Below are 19,783 nucleotides of genomic sequence, written 5' to 3'. Positions count from 1 at the left end.
AAGCAGAGCTCACACAGACAAGGAAGCCAGGGTCCTGATAAGTGTTCACGTCTCAGTGGTATAAATTAATTTTCCTTTAAGAGTTAGTTTGAGTGGCCAGCAGTGACTGCAGAGTTAGTAACTTGGTTAACCTGGATTTCCCTTTTCAATCCATTGTAGTTGCTTGACTCTGGTATTTCCGATCCAGCAGACTGCATACCAATGACACATGTGTGCGACTAGCTGTGTTTAATGCCCACCTCTTGGTTACTACAGGAGTTTATGACCTGAAAAGAGACTGAGGAGGTCAGCCAAAAGTTTGCTGCAGCCTGATTGGCTCCCATGGCCACTACTGTGCTTACCGGAGGGCCCTGCCGATCTGAAGGGCCCGTAAACATGAATGTGCACAGAGGTTAGGTTTGTGCATGAAGAACTCTCCTGCAGTACGAGGTGCGAGATCTCGGATGCTTCGCTGTGCTGCCCGTAATTGGGCATCAGTCAATCTTTGCGTGATTGTGTATCATGAACTGTAGCCTGCCTCGCCAGTGCTTCTGCATCCACAGTCCCAGATATGCTTTGTGTGTCCTTGGTCTTGAGAGGCACAACACATTCAAGTACTAATGTGCTTTGATGCAAAATAAAGTGAGAGTTTGTTGAGTGGATACAGAAAATTGATTGAAGGGCTTTGAAATGTGATAAACAGCGGGAGCCACAATAACTGTCTCAAGCAGACGTCTTTCCACCTACTAGTGTCACTTTGTCACTTTTCTTGACTGAAAGCAAAAAATATAGTCCTCTTTTTAACCCGACTAAATTGTAGTTGTGATTAGTATAAAATGAGCATTGAATGTATAATGATTCAATGTACTTTTGAGGTGTAAAATAGCCTCCGCCCCCGGAATTGCAATGTAAGCACTCCGCAGGCGGCAGAATGGTATACTTAATGAATAAATGACAAAGAAATAGTGTTCTGGGTGGGGCCAAAGGCCACACTATGTAGTTTTTTTAAAGAACTGGTAACAATATATCCGCAGACAGCTGCGCTAACTAGCTTGAACTAAATACTACAGCTGCAGTGGCAGCTGCTTACGTTCGGGGCACAAATGACAAAACATGCAGAATTAATGGCCACCACACAGTCTGGAAACCTTGTTAGGCAATTCTTGTAATTATGATGAATTTTGGAATGCCACAGTTCAATGTTTGTTACATTCTGTATAGATTACTTTGCTTCAGAAAATAAATGTGTAGCCAACAGCTATGGTTGTACACCATTGGTTCAATACAAAAATGGTGTATTGTGATTGTCCTCTGAAATTCACCTGAGGTGAATTATACAGTTTGAAGTTATGTGTAAGCATGGATTGTTTGTACCCTACGGCTTCAATTTTCATTGCTAATTTTTTAATCATGGCATGGATCATCCACTTCCTGTGGAAAAAAGTGCCCTTTTGTCTCTTCTGAGAACTCAAAATTGGTTTAAATGAGAGAAATGGTCACATGGACCCAAATTCCTGATTGACAATTGGCTTTATTGTCACAGAGATTATGTAATCAGTCTTTCAACAGAATTAATCATGGAAAAATTGAATCACGAAACTGGATAAGCGATAAAATTGACAGTGCAGAGGATGGTGAGCACATATTTATGGACTCTAAGATACTTTGCCCTTCTTTCAGGAATGCCAATTACATGTTTGCGGTTAAATATGATTTATTCTCTACCTTATAAAATGTAACTACTTCTCTGAGCATCTTCATTTTTTTCCTTGTTCTATATATTCTGTTTTTGTTCAGAGTTGTAACTCTCTTCATTTTTAATGCGCTGCATGCTCTGCTTTAGTTGTTAAGCTCTTACACCTTTCAAAAATGCAAAGTGCTCCATTAACTTCCCTTGCTTGATCATGTTGTACAAGCAAATAAATAACTAGTTGTGAGATATGGGGTTCTGTTGCAGTACCCCCACTTTTTCCCTGGCTTTTAATGCATCTTTGACGGTAGAGTACTGGGTCCCTGCTGACCAGTGTCCTTTCCCTAAAACATGTCCACAATTGATAATTCTGCCAACCCCTATAAGTCCCTAGTAAGTGGGTTCTTCACGCGTGTTTCGGGCGCCTTAGCGGAGTATTTAAAGGGGCCGACCATACTTGGGGGTGACTTTAACTCCATCACTGATGTCCACTTAGATCGTTCTCACCCGCCCCTGACTCAATCCGCAATACATAGGATGGCCAGAAGTAGGCGGGACTGGCAGACTGCGTGGGGGCTGGTGGACACATGGAGGGAGCACCACCCACTGGAGAGGGACTACTCTTTTTACTCTGCCCCGCATGAGCTGCAAGTGCGTCTGGATGGCATATTATGCTCTCCGGGCATACAGGCTCTGACTCGCCATAGTGAATACTTGGCGAGAACCATATCGGACCACAACCCATGTCTGATTATAGTGCACTGGAGTAGGCTGCGTCAGACGATACCCACCTGGCGCCTGAACCCGCGGATGCTGGAGGACTCTGTCTTCCATGCGGAGGTCCGGGATGGCATCACAAATTATTTTACAGAGAACTCGGGGACAGCGTCCAAGAGGGCGTGGGAATGGGACTCGTTCAAGGCGGTTATTAGAGGGATATGTATCTCCTCCACGGCCGGGGTCCGGAAAACGTTATTAGGAGATATAGAGAAGGCGGAGGCCGCGCTGCGCGGCACGGAGAGAGCACAGCACTTGGGGGAGCAATCCCAGGATGAGGTGGTTGTGGCGCGTGAACAGGTGGCAGTGCAGGTAGAGCGGCTCCGCTGTTTCGACTATAAGGCATACCTTGCCAGGGCGCATGCGGAGAGGGACAAAGTCGGGTCGCTTTTGGCCTGGTTGGCGAATCCAGATGCGCGCGGCTCTCCCATACTTTCGCTGACCACTGGGGAGGGGGTGACGGTGCACTCTCAGAGGGAGATTAATGGTCAGTTCTTGGCGTATTATGCCGCCCTTTATACTAATACCCTACACAACGCCCCTGGGGAACTGGAGGACTTTCTGACGGCGGCCCACTTGCCAAAACTGGAACCCACTCTCAAGGAGGTGCTGGGGGGGGGATATCTCGCTAGGCGAGATCCGTGTGGCGATCAAGCACATGGCGCACAAGAAGACCCCGGGCACAGATGGGCTCCCAGTGGAGTTTTATGCGGCCTATACGGACCAACTTGCCCCACAGTTACAGTCGGTCTACCGGGAGGCCTGGAAAGAGGGTCAGTTGCCTGCCTCAACACGTGAGGCGCTGATTATACCGCTCCTGAAGAAGGGAGGGGACCCGAGTGCCAGGACAGCGTATCGCCCACTCTCCATGCTCACCGTGGACTATAAGATCCTGAGCAAAATCCTGGCCACGCGATTGTTGGCACATATGCCCTCCTTGATACACCCTGATCAGGCTGGGTTCATCCCCCGACGGAACACGTCGACGTGTATCCGGAGACTATTGCGGGTTATGGAAGTAGATTGTCTAGATTACCCGGCCGCTCTGACGCTGTCAGTAGACATGGAGAAAGCCTTCGATAGCGTGGAGTGGCCTTACCTGTTTAGGGTCTTGCAGGAGTTCGGCTTGGGGGATGGGTTCGTGCGCTGGACGAGGTTGCTTTACGCTAACTCGGTGGCCAGGGTGCGAACGGGGACTACGATATCGGCCTCCTACCCGGTGAGAAGGGGTACGAGGCAGGGTTGCTCGTTGTCACCTTTGCTGTTCGCCCTGGCGGTTGAGCCCCTGGCGGCCCATGCCCGACTGGGACGCGCATATGCTGGGCTGTTACTGCGGGGGGAAACCCATTATATTTCCCTCTATGCAGACGATCTACTGCTCTTGCTGGCTGATGCGGAGGGGGCCTTACAGGGTGCCAAAGCGTTACTGAGGGACTTCGGTCACTTGTCGGGCTTGAAGGTCAACTGGGGCAAGACTTGTGTATACCCTGTTACACAGTGGGAGGAGACCCCCCCCGCCCTCGGGGCTATCCGCTGTGAAGCTCGCTGCCTGCCGTACCTGGGAGTGCATATCTACCGCACCCAGCAAGATCTGTTGGAGGGGAATGTTGGGAGGGCGGTTAGAGATCTAGCGGGCAGTATTAGATTCTGGAGCACCCTACCTCTTTCGGTAGCCGGGAGGGTAGCGCTACTAAAGATGGTGGCGCTCCCGCGATTGTTGTATTTTTTCCGTACGCTCCCTATTTGGGTGCCGGTTTCGTTCTTCCGCAGGCTCACAGCCATGATCACGGGTTTTATCTGGGGATCTGGCAGGCGGCGGGTGCTGCTGGCCACGCTACGATGGCCCAGAGCAGAGGGAGGGCTTGCTGTGCCCGACTTCGAGTGGTATTATCTGGCGGCCCAGCTGCAATGGCTAACGCAGGCGGTGGCAAGGGAGTTTAGAGATCCCGAAGACCCGCAGGGCAGGGTGATCCCGCGGCATGTCCTTTCTTTTATTGTCTTCCAGCAGCGACTAGAGTTGTCGCAACTGACGCTTGAGGAGCGGACACTCCGGTTGTGTTGGAACCGCAGCTTGCGGAGGGTCGGCACTGTTCACCCCTACGCCCCGGAGATCCCATTGGGCATGTGCACGGCCCTCCCCCACGGAGGGGACTGGTCGGGGCTGGCTCAGTGGGAAGACCTAGGGCTACAGATGGTGGGGGACCTGTACCTCAATGGAGCGCTCCAGCCATTCCAGGGACTGCAGGATTCCTTCGGGATCCCGAGGGGAGACTACCTACTCCACGCAGCCCTGGTGGCAGCCCTACAAAAGCACTGGAAGACGGGACTTTCTGAACCGCAGACGGCTGCCGGCTGTCAGTATGTGGTCATGGCGGCGGGCACGGTCAAGGCCGTTACATGCCTCTATCAGAGAATGGCGATGGAACACCTAGCCCCGTTGAGTGCGCTGAAGGATAAATGGGAATTGGACATCGGGAAGCCCATTCCGGACTTGACGTGGCCCAGGTTACAGAGACGGGCCTGGAAGAGCACACGTAATGCCAGGTTTCAATTGGTGCAGTACTTTATCTTGCATAGGGCTTATTTGACGCCAGCTAAATTATTTCAATACTTTGGGGGTCCCGCTCCGCGGTGCCCTCGCTGTGGGGAGGAGGGGGCCGACTTTAAGCACATGTTTTGGTCCTGTGGCGTCCTCTGCGGTTATTGGGGGGATGTCATTGATTGCTTGACCCGCGTAACGGGGCGGGAATTGGGGGTGGACATGGGAGTTTGCCTGCTGCTGTGGTTCCCCCACACTCCACGCACGAAAGTCACGAGCAAGTTTTGCGACCTAGGGCTGGTGATGGCTAAAAGAGAAATTACCCTGCACTGGAAATCAAGAACTGGCCCCAGCTTTGAGAGGTGGAGAACCACCTTCACAAAATGGGCGGGTAGCGAGAGTACACTTAGGCTGCAGCTAGCGTTGCGGGGAAATGATGAAAAAGCATTAGCCATGGCACATGCATGGGAAGCATTAGTGGTGGACCTCCGAGGGTGGGGCGCAGAAGCAGAGGAGGGCACTGACGCACAGGAGCAGCATGCAGCAGAGTAGCGGTGGAACGGCTACTGACGGGTCACACGTGGGGGCGGGAGGGCTCCTCCTCTCCTTGCTGCTTGGCGCCTGATCATGGGGGTGGAGAGTGGCTCGCGGCCGCTCCCACGGCCAATCACGAGATGGACTTCTCACGGTACCTACGACTATGGCACACTGACATGCGGGTGGGGGGAGGGAATATTTGTGCTTGGGGAGTGTTGGGGGGCAAAGCATTGATAGTTGGAAGTGGTCCGCACTGTACTATGCACTGGAGTATATTACTAGGAGAAGACCAATGATATGCTGGTCATTGCAGATGGCTATTGTACTTGAATTATGCAATAAAAATTGTTTTTGCAAAAAGTCCCTAGTAAGTGGGACCCTAGGTACCTAGGGCCTGGAGGTGAAAGAGGGTCCCCTGGAACCCATCACTAGGACCCTGCCACTGCCCCTGCCATTCCCCTGTGGGGGGAAAATGACCAAGTCAACATGGCACACTGCCTGTGAGCAATGCCAGCGAGCACTGCCTAAGATATAGGTAAGTCACCCCTCTAGCAGGCATTACCAGCACTAAGGCATGGTGCACTATATCCCAGCAGTGGGCATATCTGTATGAGCAGATATTCCCCTACAGCATTGGGGTCTACTTCCTAATCTTGTAAGTGCCAGGGAAGCAATGGAGAGTACATGGGATGAGAACTTGACAACGCGAGTTCTACAGCACCATGATGGCTTCACTGAACTCAGTATTGTTTGCTACCCAAATAATTATCATAATAAATCCACTCTGATGCCAGTGTGTGATTCATTGTACCATGTGAGGTGCCCCCTGAAAAACTACTAACCCTGGTGGTATCTCTGTCTGGCTGTGGGCAGCCACCCACCACCAGACATGTTTCTGGACTCCTGGGTAGAGTGCTCCTGCTCTCTGGGACCAGAAACAATGCACATCCTAGGCAGAGTTGTCGCACCTCCTCCCCCGGATGGGCCAGTGCTCGAAGAGGGAAGCTTCAAAGGCCTGCCACCTTTGCAATGCCACCCCCAGCGTCTGCTGCTAGCAGCAGATGGCAGTCCCTGGTTTACACCACCACTTTGGGTGGGAAAACTCTTAAGAATAGGAGGTGTGCCCACCTTTGCCAACTCCACATCTAAGGTGGGGGAGGCGAGGAGAAGCACATCTTTCAGTCCCCGCCATCTTGAAGATGGGGAGACCCCCTCCAATCAGGGCTAGGTCTATGCCCCCTCCCACACGAGGGTGGCTTAAAAGGGGGCGTAGTCACCCCAGGTAAGGTGCCCATTGGCCCTAACTGCTACTCCCCTAAAACTGACCTAAAGCTAGTATTTAGGTAGCTCCCCCAGACCTGGAAACTAGATCTGCAATGACCTACAAAGAAAGAAGAAACCCTCCTGGATAAGCCTGAAGACGGGGACTGCCTTGGCCTCAGCCCTTCCGGCCTGTCTCCATTTTCGACCAACCTGCGACCTGTCTTGCAGCCAGCGACCTCTAAAACCCCAGGGAGGAGTGCTGCCTTCAACAAAGACCCCAATCACCCGTGGACAGTGGACCTGTCCAGTAGAAATCAACAACAAAAACTTCGGATCCAGGCAGATCCGCGACTCGTGCCCTCTGTGCACCCGACGCCCACGGCCTGAGTGGCTTAACTGCTAGTGAAGTCTCCCCAGCGAACAGGACTCCGAATTCATCATTGGCTGACCTCTCCTGACCCCCACAATGGCACCTGCAGAGTGAATCTGAAGGTTCTCCCACCCCCTCTGCGACCGGCCGTTAAGATTTCCGAAGGCTCCCTGCACCTGCAGCCCCCGGGCTTTGATGAGCTCCACAAGGGTGCCACTGTGACCCCCTCCCAAGCCCTGAGATCCCAACACCTCAACTTATCTGTACTGTTGCCGGTGTTCTGACTAGACCCTCTGGTCCGACGCCTGCAGCCTGTTTCCAAAAAGAAGAAACTCCATTGGATTGCATTGGGTGCCTGACGCTGTGTTTCACTCTGCACCCAGCCACCCCTTTGCTGCTGGTGGTGTATTTTTGGTGCTGTTTTGTCCCCTCCTCCCTATACCCCCTATGCTGGCCCTAACATCCAAAGCTTGTCCCTTGCAACCGTTCCATTTCCCTGCAAGCAGCGTGGCTCCAGGGTCCCCCAGGCACCATTGAAACACATTGGGCCAAACTCCGATTTTGACCTCTGTACCAGCCCACCCCTGAGCTGCTGGTGGTGCAGTATTGGTACTCACCTGACCCTTGTCCACTGCTGACATTTGGTCCCAAAAAGTGAAACTGCAAGTTGCGTACTTACCTAATTAACCACAAAACTGTTTTCCCAATAAGATAACGTTGAACTGTTCTAACAATATTCTAAGTGTAGATTTTTCAAAGTGCACAGTATTTGTAATTACAAATTAACTTACCTTATTGCAAAGATCTTGGTCTTAAACTAAAGTACAAACAAAGTATATTTCTCTAAAATTGGCCTGGATCTCCTCCTTGAGCAGTGTGTCCGTTATTGATCACTGTTGTGCAATAAATGTATTACACTCCTCTGTGTTGGGTCTACAGCTCTCGTTCACACTACCAATACAGAGCACTTTGGGATTTAAATTGAGCCCTATATACTTTTGGGGAACCTCCTGGACTCTGTGCATGATATTACCACCTAGTGGTAATATCCTATACAGAGCCAGGTTCCTACACTAGTCCATACTTTATTCTTTTTATTGGCCACAATGGCTTGCACAGAATACAAATATTGCTTGAATAAGGATCAAACTTTTATCAGATGTGCTGGTTTGGCAGCCAAACTTTTTATTGGGCCATTTAGTTTCTGAGTCAACTGTGCTGCATTCTCTGCGCACCCTGCTACCAAATTGAACTCTTGTAGTATATCTAAAGGTCAGTGGAGAATTCCATTACCAGCACTTGTCGCCATCTCCATTTTTGAACATACTCACAACCTTCCTGCATAATACCGTTATCACACAGCTAGGTGTTTTTCAGACTTGGAAAGGAGATAAATTGCTCCTTCTCAAAACACTGTCACTTCTTGGATGGAAGATCTTTACCCATTTTGAGTTCTGCAATGTTCTCCGAGACCACCTTTAAAAAATCCCAGTAAGTACTCCGTTTCAACATACAGTTCAAACCATTGCATGACACCCTGAGTCAGTAGCAGATTTCATTCCAAAGGAGAAAGTTAGAAGATGAGCACTGGTATCAAAGGCAAATCTCTGCATATGTTGAGGGGATGTTTCCTGTAGGCCTGGTGCTGAATGGCTGAATGGCTGAATGACAGCAACAAGGGCAGTAGGTAACCTCTTAATAGGGTATTATCTGAAACAAGATAATGCCTGTCTGAGAAAACAGCAAATAGAAGAAAAATTGTTAAGGTTTTATACCTTGGGGTGGCTTTAAGGTTTAGTTAATTGAGCAGTCATTCAAAACTGCAACCTGTAGTTCTTTCGGATACCATTTGCCCGACTAAGCGGTCGATCTTGCCTTGTTAAAAAAAAAAAAATGGAGGTAGCATTTATTTTTACTTGGTGATAGGGAAAAGAACATGTTTATCATGCCAGTTTCTGGCCTCAAGTAGTTTTCACATGGAGTGCTCCAGATTGGCGGTAAGGCATTCTAGCAAGCTGATTTATTTGATCCTCGGGTGCAGAAGAGGCGGTCTATCCTGGATGTATTGTGAGGCATGAAGGAGGTGATAAAGTGTCTGGCAGTAAATGCAACGCAAGTGGAGGGAGTTGTAAAGATGGTCGCTGCTGGAAAGGAGCATCTGGAGAATGTGAAGCTGAAGAGCGTGACCACTGTAGAAACTGTAGAGGGACAAGTTCAAGTGCTTGAAAGTGGCTTGTCTAATATTCACGGAGGGAGATGACAACATGTAAACAAAATGCAGTGTTCCTTCATGTCGGTGGACAGTGTGCTGGAGACATTGGAAAATGGAGGGTGAGCTGCGACTAACCAGATAGTGGTGCTCCCACCTCTGAACATGCACTCTTGATGTGATCGTATTCAAGCTAACCTTTTTCATGGCGTGTTTTCGGATGGTGGTGTGGCACGATCCTTCCACCACGGAATAATGGAGTAAGTCGTCTGCGGGCTGAAGGCTGCCCGAAAACAAAACTACAGATGAACTTGCAAACTAAGATCAGTGCCCATCTTTTTTTTTTTTTTTATGCAGGTGGTGAGAGACCAAAAGCATTACATATAGGGGCGCATTTCGTGTGTGTGAATTCGGGGTCAGGTTTGTATTTTGTGAAATGGTATTTTATTTTATTGTTGCCCTGATTTGATGCAGTGCAGAATGGGGAATTTTAAATGTGCTAACCAAAGAAACTTGCTGTTTACTTTAGAATGTTCACGCCAGGGGTGATTTCTAAGCTCACTTCTTCTTTTAAGTGTGCAAGAGATATGCGACTTACGGTAGCTTTAACATTTCATAAAACGTTTGTTTCCACATTTGTATGAACAATACTATGTGTGTTGGTTCCATATGGTACTGAAGCAATTTTGAGGCTGCTTGAGCTCAAATAACAATTTAACTTGAGCAGAAATCTCATGTACCTAGTCTTTTTGAATGCACCCAGGGTGAATGAGGAGTGATGTGTGTCCTTAGTCTTTGTGGCTGGTATTACCACACAGTGTTGGTTCTACAGTGTTTTGGCCATATAAATGACTCCAAGTTACACATTGCCGTATATTCAAGCCAAACCCCAATGACCTTCACAATTTGCACCCGGCTCAAATCTGGAATGGGTTTCAATTACTCTCTGCGTCATATTACAGAATTAGCTCCGTACTGGGAGTGAGTCCCTAAATATGCATAAATGCAACGTCAGATATTGGTTTACAATAAAGTGCTTGTATAAGGGAAAGGAGAACTGTGGTTGTCCCAGTTTTAAGAAGTGCTTTTTAGGTGCTAACAGCATGCATACGGAACACCTATTCTCTTTCAAATCATGAATACTCCGCTGCACAAAGAAAATTAATGTGGCTATAACATGCAGACTGGCTGCTCCTTGGGATGCCTCTGGTCTGCTACTGGTTCCCTGAAAAGAATCTGTGGCCAAAATGTGCTCTGGGAAACATCCAGGATATAGGCTTAGATGGTACTGTAATGGGCAGTTGTTGATATATTGTCAATTTCCCAGCTAACCATGTCCAGTAACCGAGATTGTAAGGCATACGATCACACTATCTCATTGTCTGCAATACCAAAAAGTGTGCCCACTTTGCCTCTGGACAGCGTGGCAATGCTGGAACAGTCGGTGGTCAGTTCTGGTGGCATCAGTGACACTTGGAGCAGTGGCAGTGATTAGTGCTTGAGGTCTTTTTTCCAGACCTTGGGAAATGAGACTGGTACAAGGTAGGTAACGGAAGGGATTGTGGCAGGAATGCAAAGTAAAGCAACTTCAGGTTTTCTAGGGATCACCTCCTGCACATAAAGGAAGACTGAACTGTACAGGAATGAACATGCTGAGGAAAATGGATAGCAATTATGGGCAGGTAAAGGCGAGGTCTGGTGCTCCCACAGGAATGGCCGGAATTGGCGTCAGCAATATCCCTTGGGTTCTTCTACTTCCACAGTGCGTGATTGAAAGGCTCCGGTACATACTGTCATCCTGTATCATGAAGTCACTTTCATAAAGCAGGAATCCCGAACAACCAGGGAGGCAAAGCTGAAAACAAAGATACCCCACAACGCACTGCGAGCTTAAAGTGAGGATGATCTCAAACGTGGCCAGAATAAATTGTGACAGTTTGGGTTTAGCCTTTCAGATAAGGCTTGGCTGCCATCTAGTTACAGAAGAAGTGACTTCCGTTGGTCCTTTGGAGTTCCCTGATGCTAGATCTGCTATCTCTGGAGCAAAGTGAGATTTGTTTGGCTCATTTGAGTTGCGCTTATTACACAATTCATTTTATTCTCGGAGTTTCATATAGCGCAAACTTGACCCAAAGGTATCGGAGCGCTTTACAGGAGCACCAGTTGCTTTACACAAGGACACATTCATTTTTGTTAGGCACAGGGCGTTTAAGTGATTTGCCAGAATCGCAGGATGTTGAGCGTCGTTGCCAAGACTCTTTTTTTTGAAAAACGTTTTTTATTGGCATTTATATGGAAAGACATACACAGGCACAGGTGGTAACGCCATCAGCACAGAGATTTACATAGCAAGCGCGTTCAGTCGTAGCCTTCTGGACCTCAGTCTTGTGGGCACCCAGGCCACCCAGCCCTATCCTGAGTAGGGCCACCGGTGTGTGTTCCCGGGAGCAGCCATTGTGCGTGTCCTGCCGGAGCGCGGCCTGATCTCTGCGCCGCAGGGGCGCCGCGCAGTGTGTTTGGACCCTTGTGCGTAGTGTCGCGAAGGCGAGAGAAATGCAGCCAGTGGATAACTATGAACGAACTGGGGGCAAGGAACCATGGGGTTGGGAAGGGTGCACTTTGTCGGCTATCAGGAATGCTTGTAGCTATGCGCTCGAGAGCTGGACCAGCGTGAGAGAGCAAGGACAGAAAAGGGGGGGGGGGGGGAAGCCAGGGGGGCGCGGACGCCGGGAGGGGGGAGCGCGCCGGGGGGGCCGGGGCATCAGCCGCAGCCTATGAGGGGTCCGGCGGCAGAGCATGCGGCACCTGCCACTGCGAGGCACCGGGCGTTTGGACTGCCCGCGCCGCTCCCCGGGAGGGCTCTGCGGTCGCTGGCGCCCCCAGGGGATCTATCGGTTGAGTACTCGCTGCAGCCGCTGTTTCCTGCGTGAAGGAGTGCAATAACATGGCCCAGGGCATGGAGATCGGGTGTTTGCGCATCCCTCGGGCCTCCTCCGTTCTAAGTGCGGTTTCCTCCGCCTTGCCCCATTTCTTGACCGCCCCCACCCACGCCGCCGCCGGGGGCCCCCCCGGCGACTTCCAGTGCATACCGATGCATCGCTTAGCAAGGAGCAACATTAAGAAAGCGAACCTCCGTTCCACTTTCTGCGACTTGTGGCGGTCATGAATCCCCAGCGCACACGCCTCCCATGTGTCCAGGTCTCGGAACCCCGTGACCGCTTGTTGGGCAGTGTGAATTGTGTGCCAGTAACTGTGTAGTGTCGGACAGTCCCAGAACATGTGCTTGAACGAGGCCGCGGGCTCCAGACATCTAGGGCAGCAGAACGCCCCGTCAGGGTAATATTTCTGCAGCTTTTCAGGTGTTAGGTACGCCCGGTGCAGAACATGCAGCTGTATGTTTTTAAACCGGTAATTGCGGGACACTTTTTTGGTGTATTCGAGGGCCCTAGCCCACTCCCTGTCGTGTAGGGGCCGCTGGAAATCATCCTCCCAGTGGTCCCGGAGGGTCGCTAACGTAGGACTCCGCAGGGCTCTCACCGCTTTGTATATCCACGTGACGAGATGGCGGCCGGGACCCATCTGCAGTATCGCGTGAATGACCGGGTGTGTGGGGGGGGCTCCGCCTCCATCCTTCCCCACTGCCTGTGGCAGTCTGTGAGAAGCTGCCGGTGCCGGAGGAACTGTCCCCTGGGCAGCTTGAAGTCTCCCGCCAGCGCCTCGAAGGATTGCAAACTGTCACCGGAGAACAGCATTCCCACCTCCGTTATCCCATGTGCCGTCCACGCCCGCAACATTTGTTCCGTGTAGTATGCCCGGCCCCTAGGGAGCCCCACCAACGGCAGCAGCGGGGAGTACAGGGGGGTGTCCCGGTGAAGGCGATGAACTCGTGCCAAGCAGGCGCGCGCCGTCATGACCTGAAGGGGCCGGGATACTGGCGGTGCTGCACCCGGCAGCAGCATGCGGTGGACGGCCGGGGTCGGGATCCGCCCCGCTTCCGTGATCAACTCCTCCTGAGCTCGGCCCGCCGTCCAACGCGACACCCACTGCAATTGGGCGGCAAGGAAATACGCCTCGAATGAGGGAGCCGCTAACCCGCCCTGATCCAGGGGCAGTTGCAGTTTCGCCAGGGCTATCCGCCGGCGACCGCTGCCCCAAATAAGGGTCCCGAGCAGAGTATCCAGCTCCCGGAACAGGGATCGCGGAGGAACCACCGGAAGATTGGAGAAGAGGTACAGCAGGCGCGGGACCAGGATCATTTTTGCCACGGCTATCCTTCCCGGCACTGCCAGGTGGAGACCCTTCCAGAAATGGACCTGGGAGCGGATGGTGCCCATCAGCGCGCGGTAATTCCCCTCATATATATCCTGCGGTGTGTGGTACAGCTTAACTCCGAGGTAGCGGACCGCCTGGGGACTCCACGAGACTTCAACGTCTCCCATTCGTATCGGTCCCTGGGGCACAGCCTGTGTCAAGGGGTAGACAGTGGACTTGGCCCAGTTCACCCTGAGGCCCGTCACCTCTGCAAAGTCATGCAGTCGTTGCCAAGACTCTAATCCGGTTCCCCATATTTGAGGTTGACCGCCCTAGCCGTTAGGCCACATGTATTCTGTAGTGACCTGGTGCAGCGGAGACCTTAAAAAGAGAGTGAGCTTAGGGTAAATGCTCTTAAGCCATTGGTGGATTTAGATCTCTTCAGCTACTGATTTCAGACCGTGTCATTCATCTCATGCAGCAGTCTAGCTATGCCACCACACCCATCCACCTACTTGGCTGGCGTATGTATACATGCCATCAAACCAACTAGCCCTCATTTTATAACTCCGCCATTAATCCATCTATCCATACATCCATCTAACAGCCACGTGTGTGTGTGTGTGTGTGTGTGTGTGTATATATATGTATTGTGTATACAAATATGTAATTTCTGTATGCATATGGGGGCCTCTAGGTGTGTGTTCTGTTTGCCCATCAAAACATATAATATGACAGATATTGTAGGAAAGAAATATAAGCAGCAAAAAGAAACCAGACTTATTGGCTTTGGCAGTGGTTTCTTCACTGTCACATTATATCTGTGAGTTAGGATGTTCTCTGTCTTGGGGATGTCTTCAGCAAACAGGAAAGCTCTTCAATGTATACATGCAACTTTTCGCCCATTGTGTAAGTGTCCTTATGGCCCTTTCCGGCTTTTGCTAATTTGTCCCAATTATCAGTACAATCCATTTAATTTCAGATCACCTATTGGATTTAGCTTGTTAATAGAGGAGTTGATTTTAGAGGTTTTGACTGAATGTCAGCTGATGGGCAAGTAGTCAATAGCAATACAAATACTCAGCCATAAAGGGATGAATTAAACCCATTCTCTTTTGCATTTTTAAAACAATAGTGCAATGTTTAGCCAAAGAGGAACAGAAAGCGTTGTTGCTTCGCAGAAAATGGGCCTTGGGGCTTAACATAACGAGTATTACTTGTTCGTAAGATGGAAGAAAATGTCCTTCTCTAATAACCAAATTACACTATGTCTCTATCAGAAGAGTTGTTTAATTTAATACCAACGAGTTCACGTGCTTTTGTAAGTCACCTTTTTAAGCACATCACAAGTTTCTTAATTTTTTCAAGCAATTGAAAATTATTATTGGCAAAGCAATTCTTAATAGAATTTTTTAACAGTGTGCTGTTAGAGGTTCCAATTACTTGTAGCTTTATCAAGAGAAGGTAACTATATTTTCATGCCCTCCCATGTCTCCTAGTGCACTCAGCTGTTCCATATATCACCAGTCCCTAATACTGGATGTATAAGCCATTCTGTGCCTGTCTTCCCAACATCATAACTCTTGTCAGTTGATGCCTGCTCTACTTATTTGTCTGCCCTCTGTCGCACAGCCCTTACTTTTAAATCGTGGTCTACGCACACTGCCGCTATCTCACACATCTCCATGTACAGCCTTTGCAGCAAAGATAATCTACATATACATTATCCCAGACCTATTGGATTTGCCAGTGCTTGCTTGTTTGTGTGGGTTTTTTTTACATATTTTTATTGTTTTTCCTCCCTGCAGCATACTCACACTGGCGAGGAAGTTTTACGGATGTGTGTCGCAGTGAAAAAAAAGTTGCAGCTTTACTTCTGGAAGGACCGGGATTTTCTTGAACTGCAAGTGAGTTGGCCACATCCTGCATCAAATTACAGAGAAAACCAAACCAGATTGTGTTATGACGTTTAACTATCAAGTACACTTTTTTAAGTGGTATAATATATAGATCTGCATCACTAGAAGTAGCAAGTTCACATTGTAAATGTTTCTGTGCAATCAAGGTCATTGCCATGTATAGGATACTAATCACCATCAGAAAAGTAGAGTAGGGTTGCCAAGGCAGGATGTGACATAAAAAAGAAGAAATGAATGTTGATCTGTTAACTGTCTCAGGTATGTCATCCAATAATGTATGTATGGCTTTGATTAAAACCAATAAACACATTTAAATAAAAAAAAGAAATGAATGTTGCTCATCAGTCCTTTGGGAACAGACATAGGAAGACCCCCACCTTGCCCCCTCCATCCTTCAGTTGTGGCTGTGATCATAAAGTGAAGTAAGTAATAGGTTGGACGATGAACCTATCTGGGGGCTGCATGAGTACCTCGGGCGCGAGTAATAGCCAAGATGTAGGGACATACTTCCCACTTTCCTCTAGTAGTAACATTAATGAGAACAATAATAACGGGACCAAGAGCAAGTGGACCACAGATCCTGAACCCTGAGGAGTCTCATGTGACATGGGATGAAATAAAGACCTCTGTCATGTCGGTTGTGTTAGCAGTGTAGACACACTATAAGGAAAGAGGACAGAGGCACAGCCTATCAACTTGGGGGGTTTGCAAGAAAGTGGTCAGCGAAGGTGACCAAGGAGACCAGTTACCGATGAGGTCTGGGAGCTACCAACTACTGGTATACTAAATGAGGGTGAAGTATCACAGATTACACCTGTAGCTGAAAAGGCTTAAGTTGATAGAATAAAGATATGTGGAAAACGCTTTTCAAGAACCCAAGACATAACATTTTATGGCTGGACACTCCCTGAGAACTCCAGCTCTTGTTCTTTACTAGCTACACCTGTGAGCCTCCTTAGGCATTCTGGCATCTGTGGTCTTCTTGTCGGTATTTACAGCTCAATACTGTTCAAACGAAGAACACTCTGTGTCACACAGTCATTGTGCAATAATTTGACAAATATTTTTGCAGCCTAACTACTGCCTAGAAATGTCTGGCCTTCTCCAGTATGGGATCTTTCATTGATTCACATGCCTGAATCCTTCCCAGACATCAGACTGGGAAATACTTGGCAACATTATAATCCGCGGTATGCATATAAGCATTCCTTTACATCGACACTTAATGCAACCTTATCTAACCTTTCCACATTATTATAATCATCCAACCTCCAGCCAATCAGAATGTACTACACCAGCCAACTGTTCCCTTACTGATGCTTAAAGTGTCAGATTTTAAACAACACATTCAGGTGTGAGGAATCCGATCTGACAGCTCCGTGGAGAGAGGAAAGCAGTTTATGATGTTATGGCTGAGGCAGCACTTAAACACTGTTTATTCAGGGTATATAAATCATGTGGAAAAAAGATGTATGTGGAGGGTTCACATACGAAGTGCAAAAACTGCCTTCACCCTGAGCATACGCCAGTGGATTGCAGTATTTGCAAGATATTTTCCACAAAGCCTAAATGATCTTGAGAGGCATCTGGCTATTTTGGAAAAAGGAAATACATTAGGAAAGCAGGATAAAGGACCCTCTGACTCTGCTGTTAAGAGTCAGAAATCTGGTCAAAAGTACTCTGGTGAGAGACAAAAAACACAAGGTAAAGAGTGGTGATCCTGCAGGAGAGATGCCTTGTAAAAATTGTAAGGTAACCAGTATCAAATGCCAAAGCAGCATTGAAGAAAGGTGATGAGAAGTTGTCAACGATGGGAAAAGATCGGAAGTCGCCGATGAGCACACCGATGACAGCAGCTACCAGTGTTAAGGCGAAATTAATGATAGAGGGGACCAGGTTAGATTCACCATCCTTGAAAGAGACCTCTTTGGTGCAGAGACATCGTGGACGGGTGAAAAGCCATTGATGAGGGAGGTATTGTCACAGAAGGAAGTACCATTGAGAAGTTTGCCGTTGACGGGGAATATATCGTCGATGAGGATATTGCAGTCGACAAGTAGAAAAGTGATGATTGAAAAGAAACGATCATTGGTAACACCCACTACATCAAAGTCTATTAATGGAAATGAGTGTTGGTGAAGTGGTACCAATATTGGAGACAATGCCGGTGTCTACAACATCCACGTCGTTTACTACAGGACACTTCCCCTGAGGGTCAAGGTCCATTACTATTTAATCAGGAAGGCTCGGAGCATGATCTGGATCAGATTGAGGCATTTTATTGTGAAGTTCTCAGTCAGAGGAAGGGGAAAGGGGAATTAAATATCCAATACATTGATGATGAAGAGGATAAGCTAGAGTACGAGGATCGTTTAAAAAGATAATAGTTCAGGGGATGTGTGTGACAGAAAAGTTGGAACCGGTACCAATGTGCATGTTGACGTAATTGTAAGACATTATTGCAAGACATTATTGCAGATATTTATGAAAGACTTCCACCTTAGTAAACAGAGTTGGGTCAGAAATTAGAGCTAACAGAGACACCTCTCTCCAATTTTGCAACCGGTGCATGCACAAACACAGGAAAGATAGCAGAAGCATACGTTATCAGATGCTATAAATTCAGAGCTGATGAAGGAAAGCAAGATGTTGAAATTTTAATTTGTAACAAAATGAAATATTAATTTGTAACATGCACTAATACCTGAGGGTGTCTAGGCGCCGGAGTAGATTTATCATTTAGTGGTAAATATAACGATAGTAATGATGTAGATGATGACAGAGATAGTACACACAGTCATCCTGGCTCTCCAGCAGAAGATTCAGAACGGAATTGTTTATATTGCAGAAGGATGCATGTCCGGAACCGAGACGAGGGAGCTCGCCTCCAGATGACATTGAAAGGTTTCATTCTCTAATAGAGAAAGCTTCAGAAATGCTCAGTCTTTCAGTCTCTGTTTCAGAAAAACGGTATGATTTTAAGGAAAAACGTACAGGGGCACATGATTGAGTCCTATCCGAGAACATTTATGGGAACGATGATGCAAAATCCAGCAAGTGCATCCGTACATCTATCAAGAATTGAAAAGAAATATAAAGCAACAGATGACACAGCAGGATATACTTTAAATCCATTGTGTACTGATCCCATAATATCAGCAGCTGCACAACCGAGATGAAGAAATCATTTCTCCCCCTGTACAGCACCAACAGACAAGGAAGGTAGAAAACTAGATTCTATGGGGAAAAGAGTAAACGGAGATGGAAATAATATTGCTAATTCATCTGCAAAGCAAAGGCAATTTTGAGAGCTGGCAAACTAGCATCCGCTTAATTAGATGCTGCCATAGAAGCTCCAACTTGCGCATTTGGGCAGTGTTGGGATGCAGCATTCCTGCTGAGAGATGGCCGGTTGAAGAGCACATCTTCTAGACTGGACCTCCAGGCACGCATGATGGACATGCAATTTGATGGCAATAATGTTCGAAAGTAAGTTGATGAGGCCCTCAAGCGATTAAAGCGGACACAAAGACGGCACACTCCATGGGTATACTACAGAGGAGGGAGCCATACAGAGGATTTAAAGGACCATATATTCGGCCTGCTCAAGGACAAGAAGGGGCGTATTTTCGACCCTACAAACAAAATGCATCACAGGGCAAGCAGGGTTCGTATGGACAGCAGGCAGGCAGGCAGCAGAGGTAGAGAGGACAAGGCTTCAGACCGAGTCAAGGAAGAGTCCGGAAAGGGAGCCAGCCCTCAAGGTTTGAGGGCAAAGGAGGAAGGTCCTGACTTCCTGGTGCCTTCGACATTCAGGTGCCCGTCGGAGGAGGGATGCTGTTTATTTTCAAAAGTTACCCGCACATCGCAACAGATAAATGGGTATTGGATGTTGTAGAGCAAGGTCATGGTCTGGAGTTTGTAGAGGAACAGCCAGTGGTTCCGCCAATAAAAGAAAAGCACAGACATTTGAGAGAAATGAGAACAGAAATAGTGAAATTACTAAAGAAGAAAGCCATCGAAAGTGTGCTATTAAAAGAAGTATAATGAGGGATTCCACTCCAGCTTCTTTATAATTTTAAAGAAATCTGGAGAATGGCATCCAATGCCAGATTTAAGGGCACTGGCCAAATTTAAAAAAAGACAGAGTTTCTGCGTGGTCACATTACAGGAAAGCCATCCATTTATAAAAATAGGGGATTTTCTAAGTCTAATAGACTTAAAGATTCATATCTCAATATACACATTC

General features: G+C 48.2%; 1 protein-coding gene across 1 annotated transcript in view; it reads left to right on the top strand.

The window, feature by feature from the left end:
- The window catches only part of VPS39 (VPS39 subunit of HOPS complex), a 341,156-nt gene that overhangs the window by 86,487 nt on the left and 234,886 nt on the right, over positions 1–19,783 (top strand). The window contains exon 6 of the mRNA XM_085627090.1: positions 15,424–15,522. Coding sequence (XP_085483216.1) covers positions 15,424–15,522 — 99 coding nt within the window. The remainder of the gene's footprint in view (positions 1–15,423; positions 15,523–19,783) is intronic.

The sequence above is a fragment of the Triturus cristatus genome, chromosome 9 (assembly GCF_964204655.1).
Source record: "Triturus cristatus chromosome 9, aTriCri1.1, whole genome shotgun sequence".
NCBI classification, from domain to species: Eukaryota; Metazoa; Chordata; class Amphibia; order Caudata; family Salamandridae; genus Triturus; species Triturus cristatus.
The sequence above is the reverse complement of the archived record's forward strand: the minus strand, read 5'-3'. Positions and strand labels throughout refer to the sequence as shown.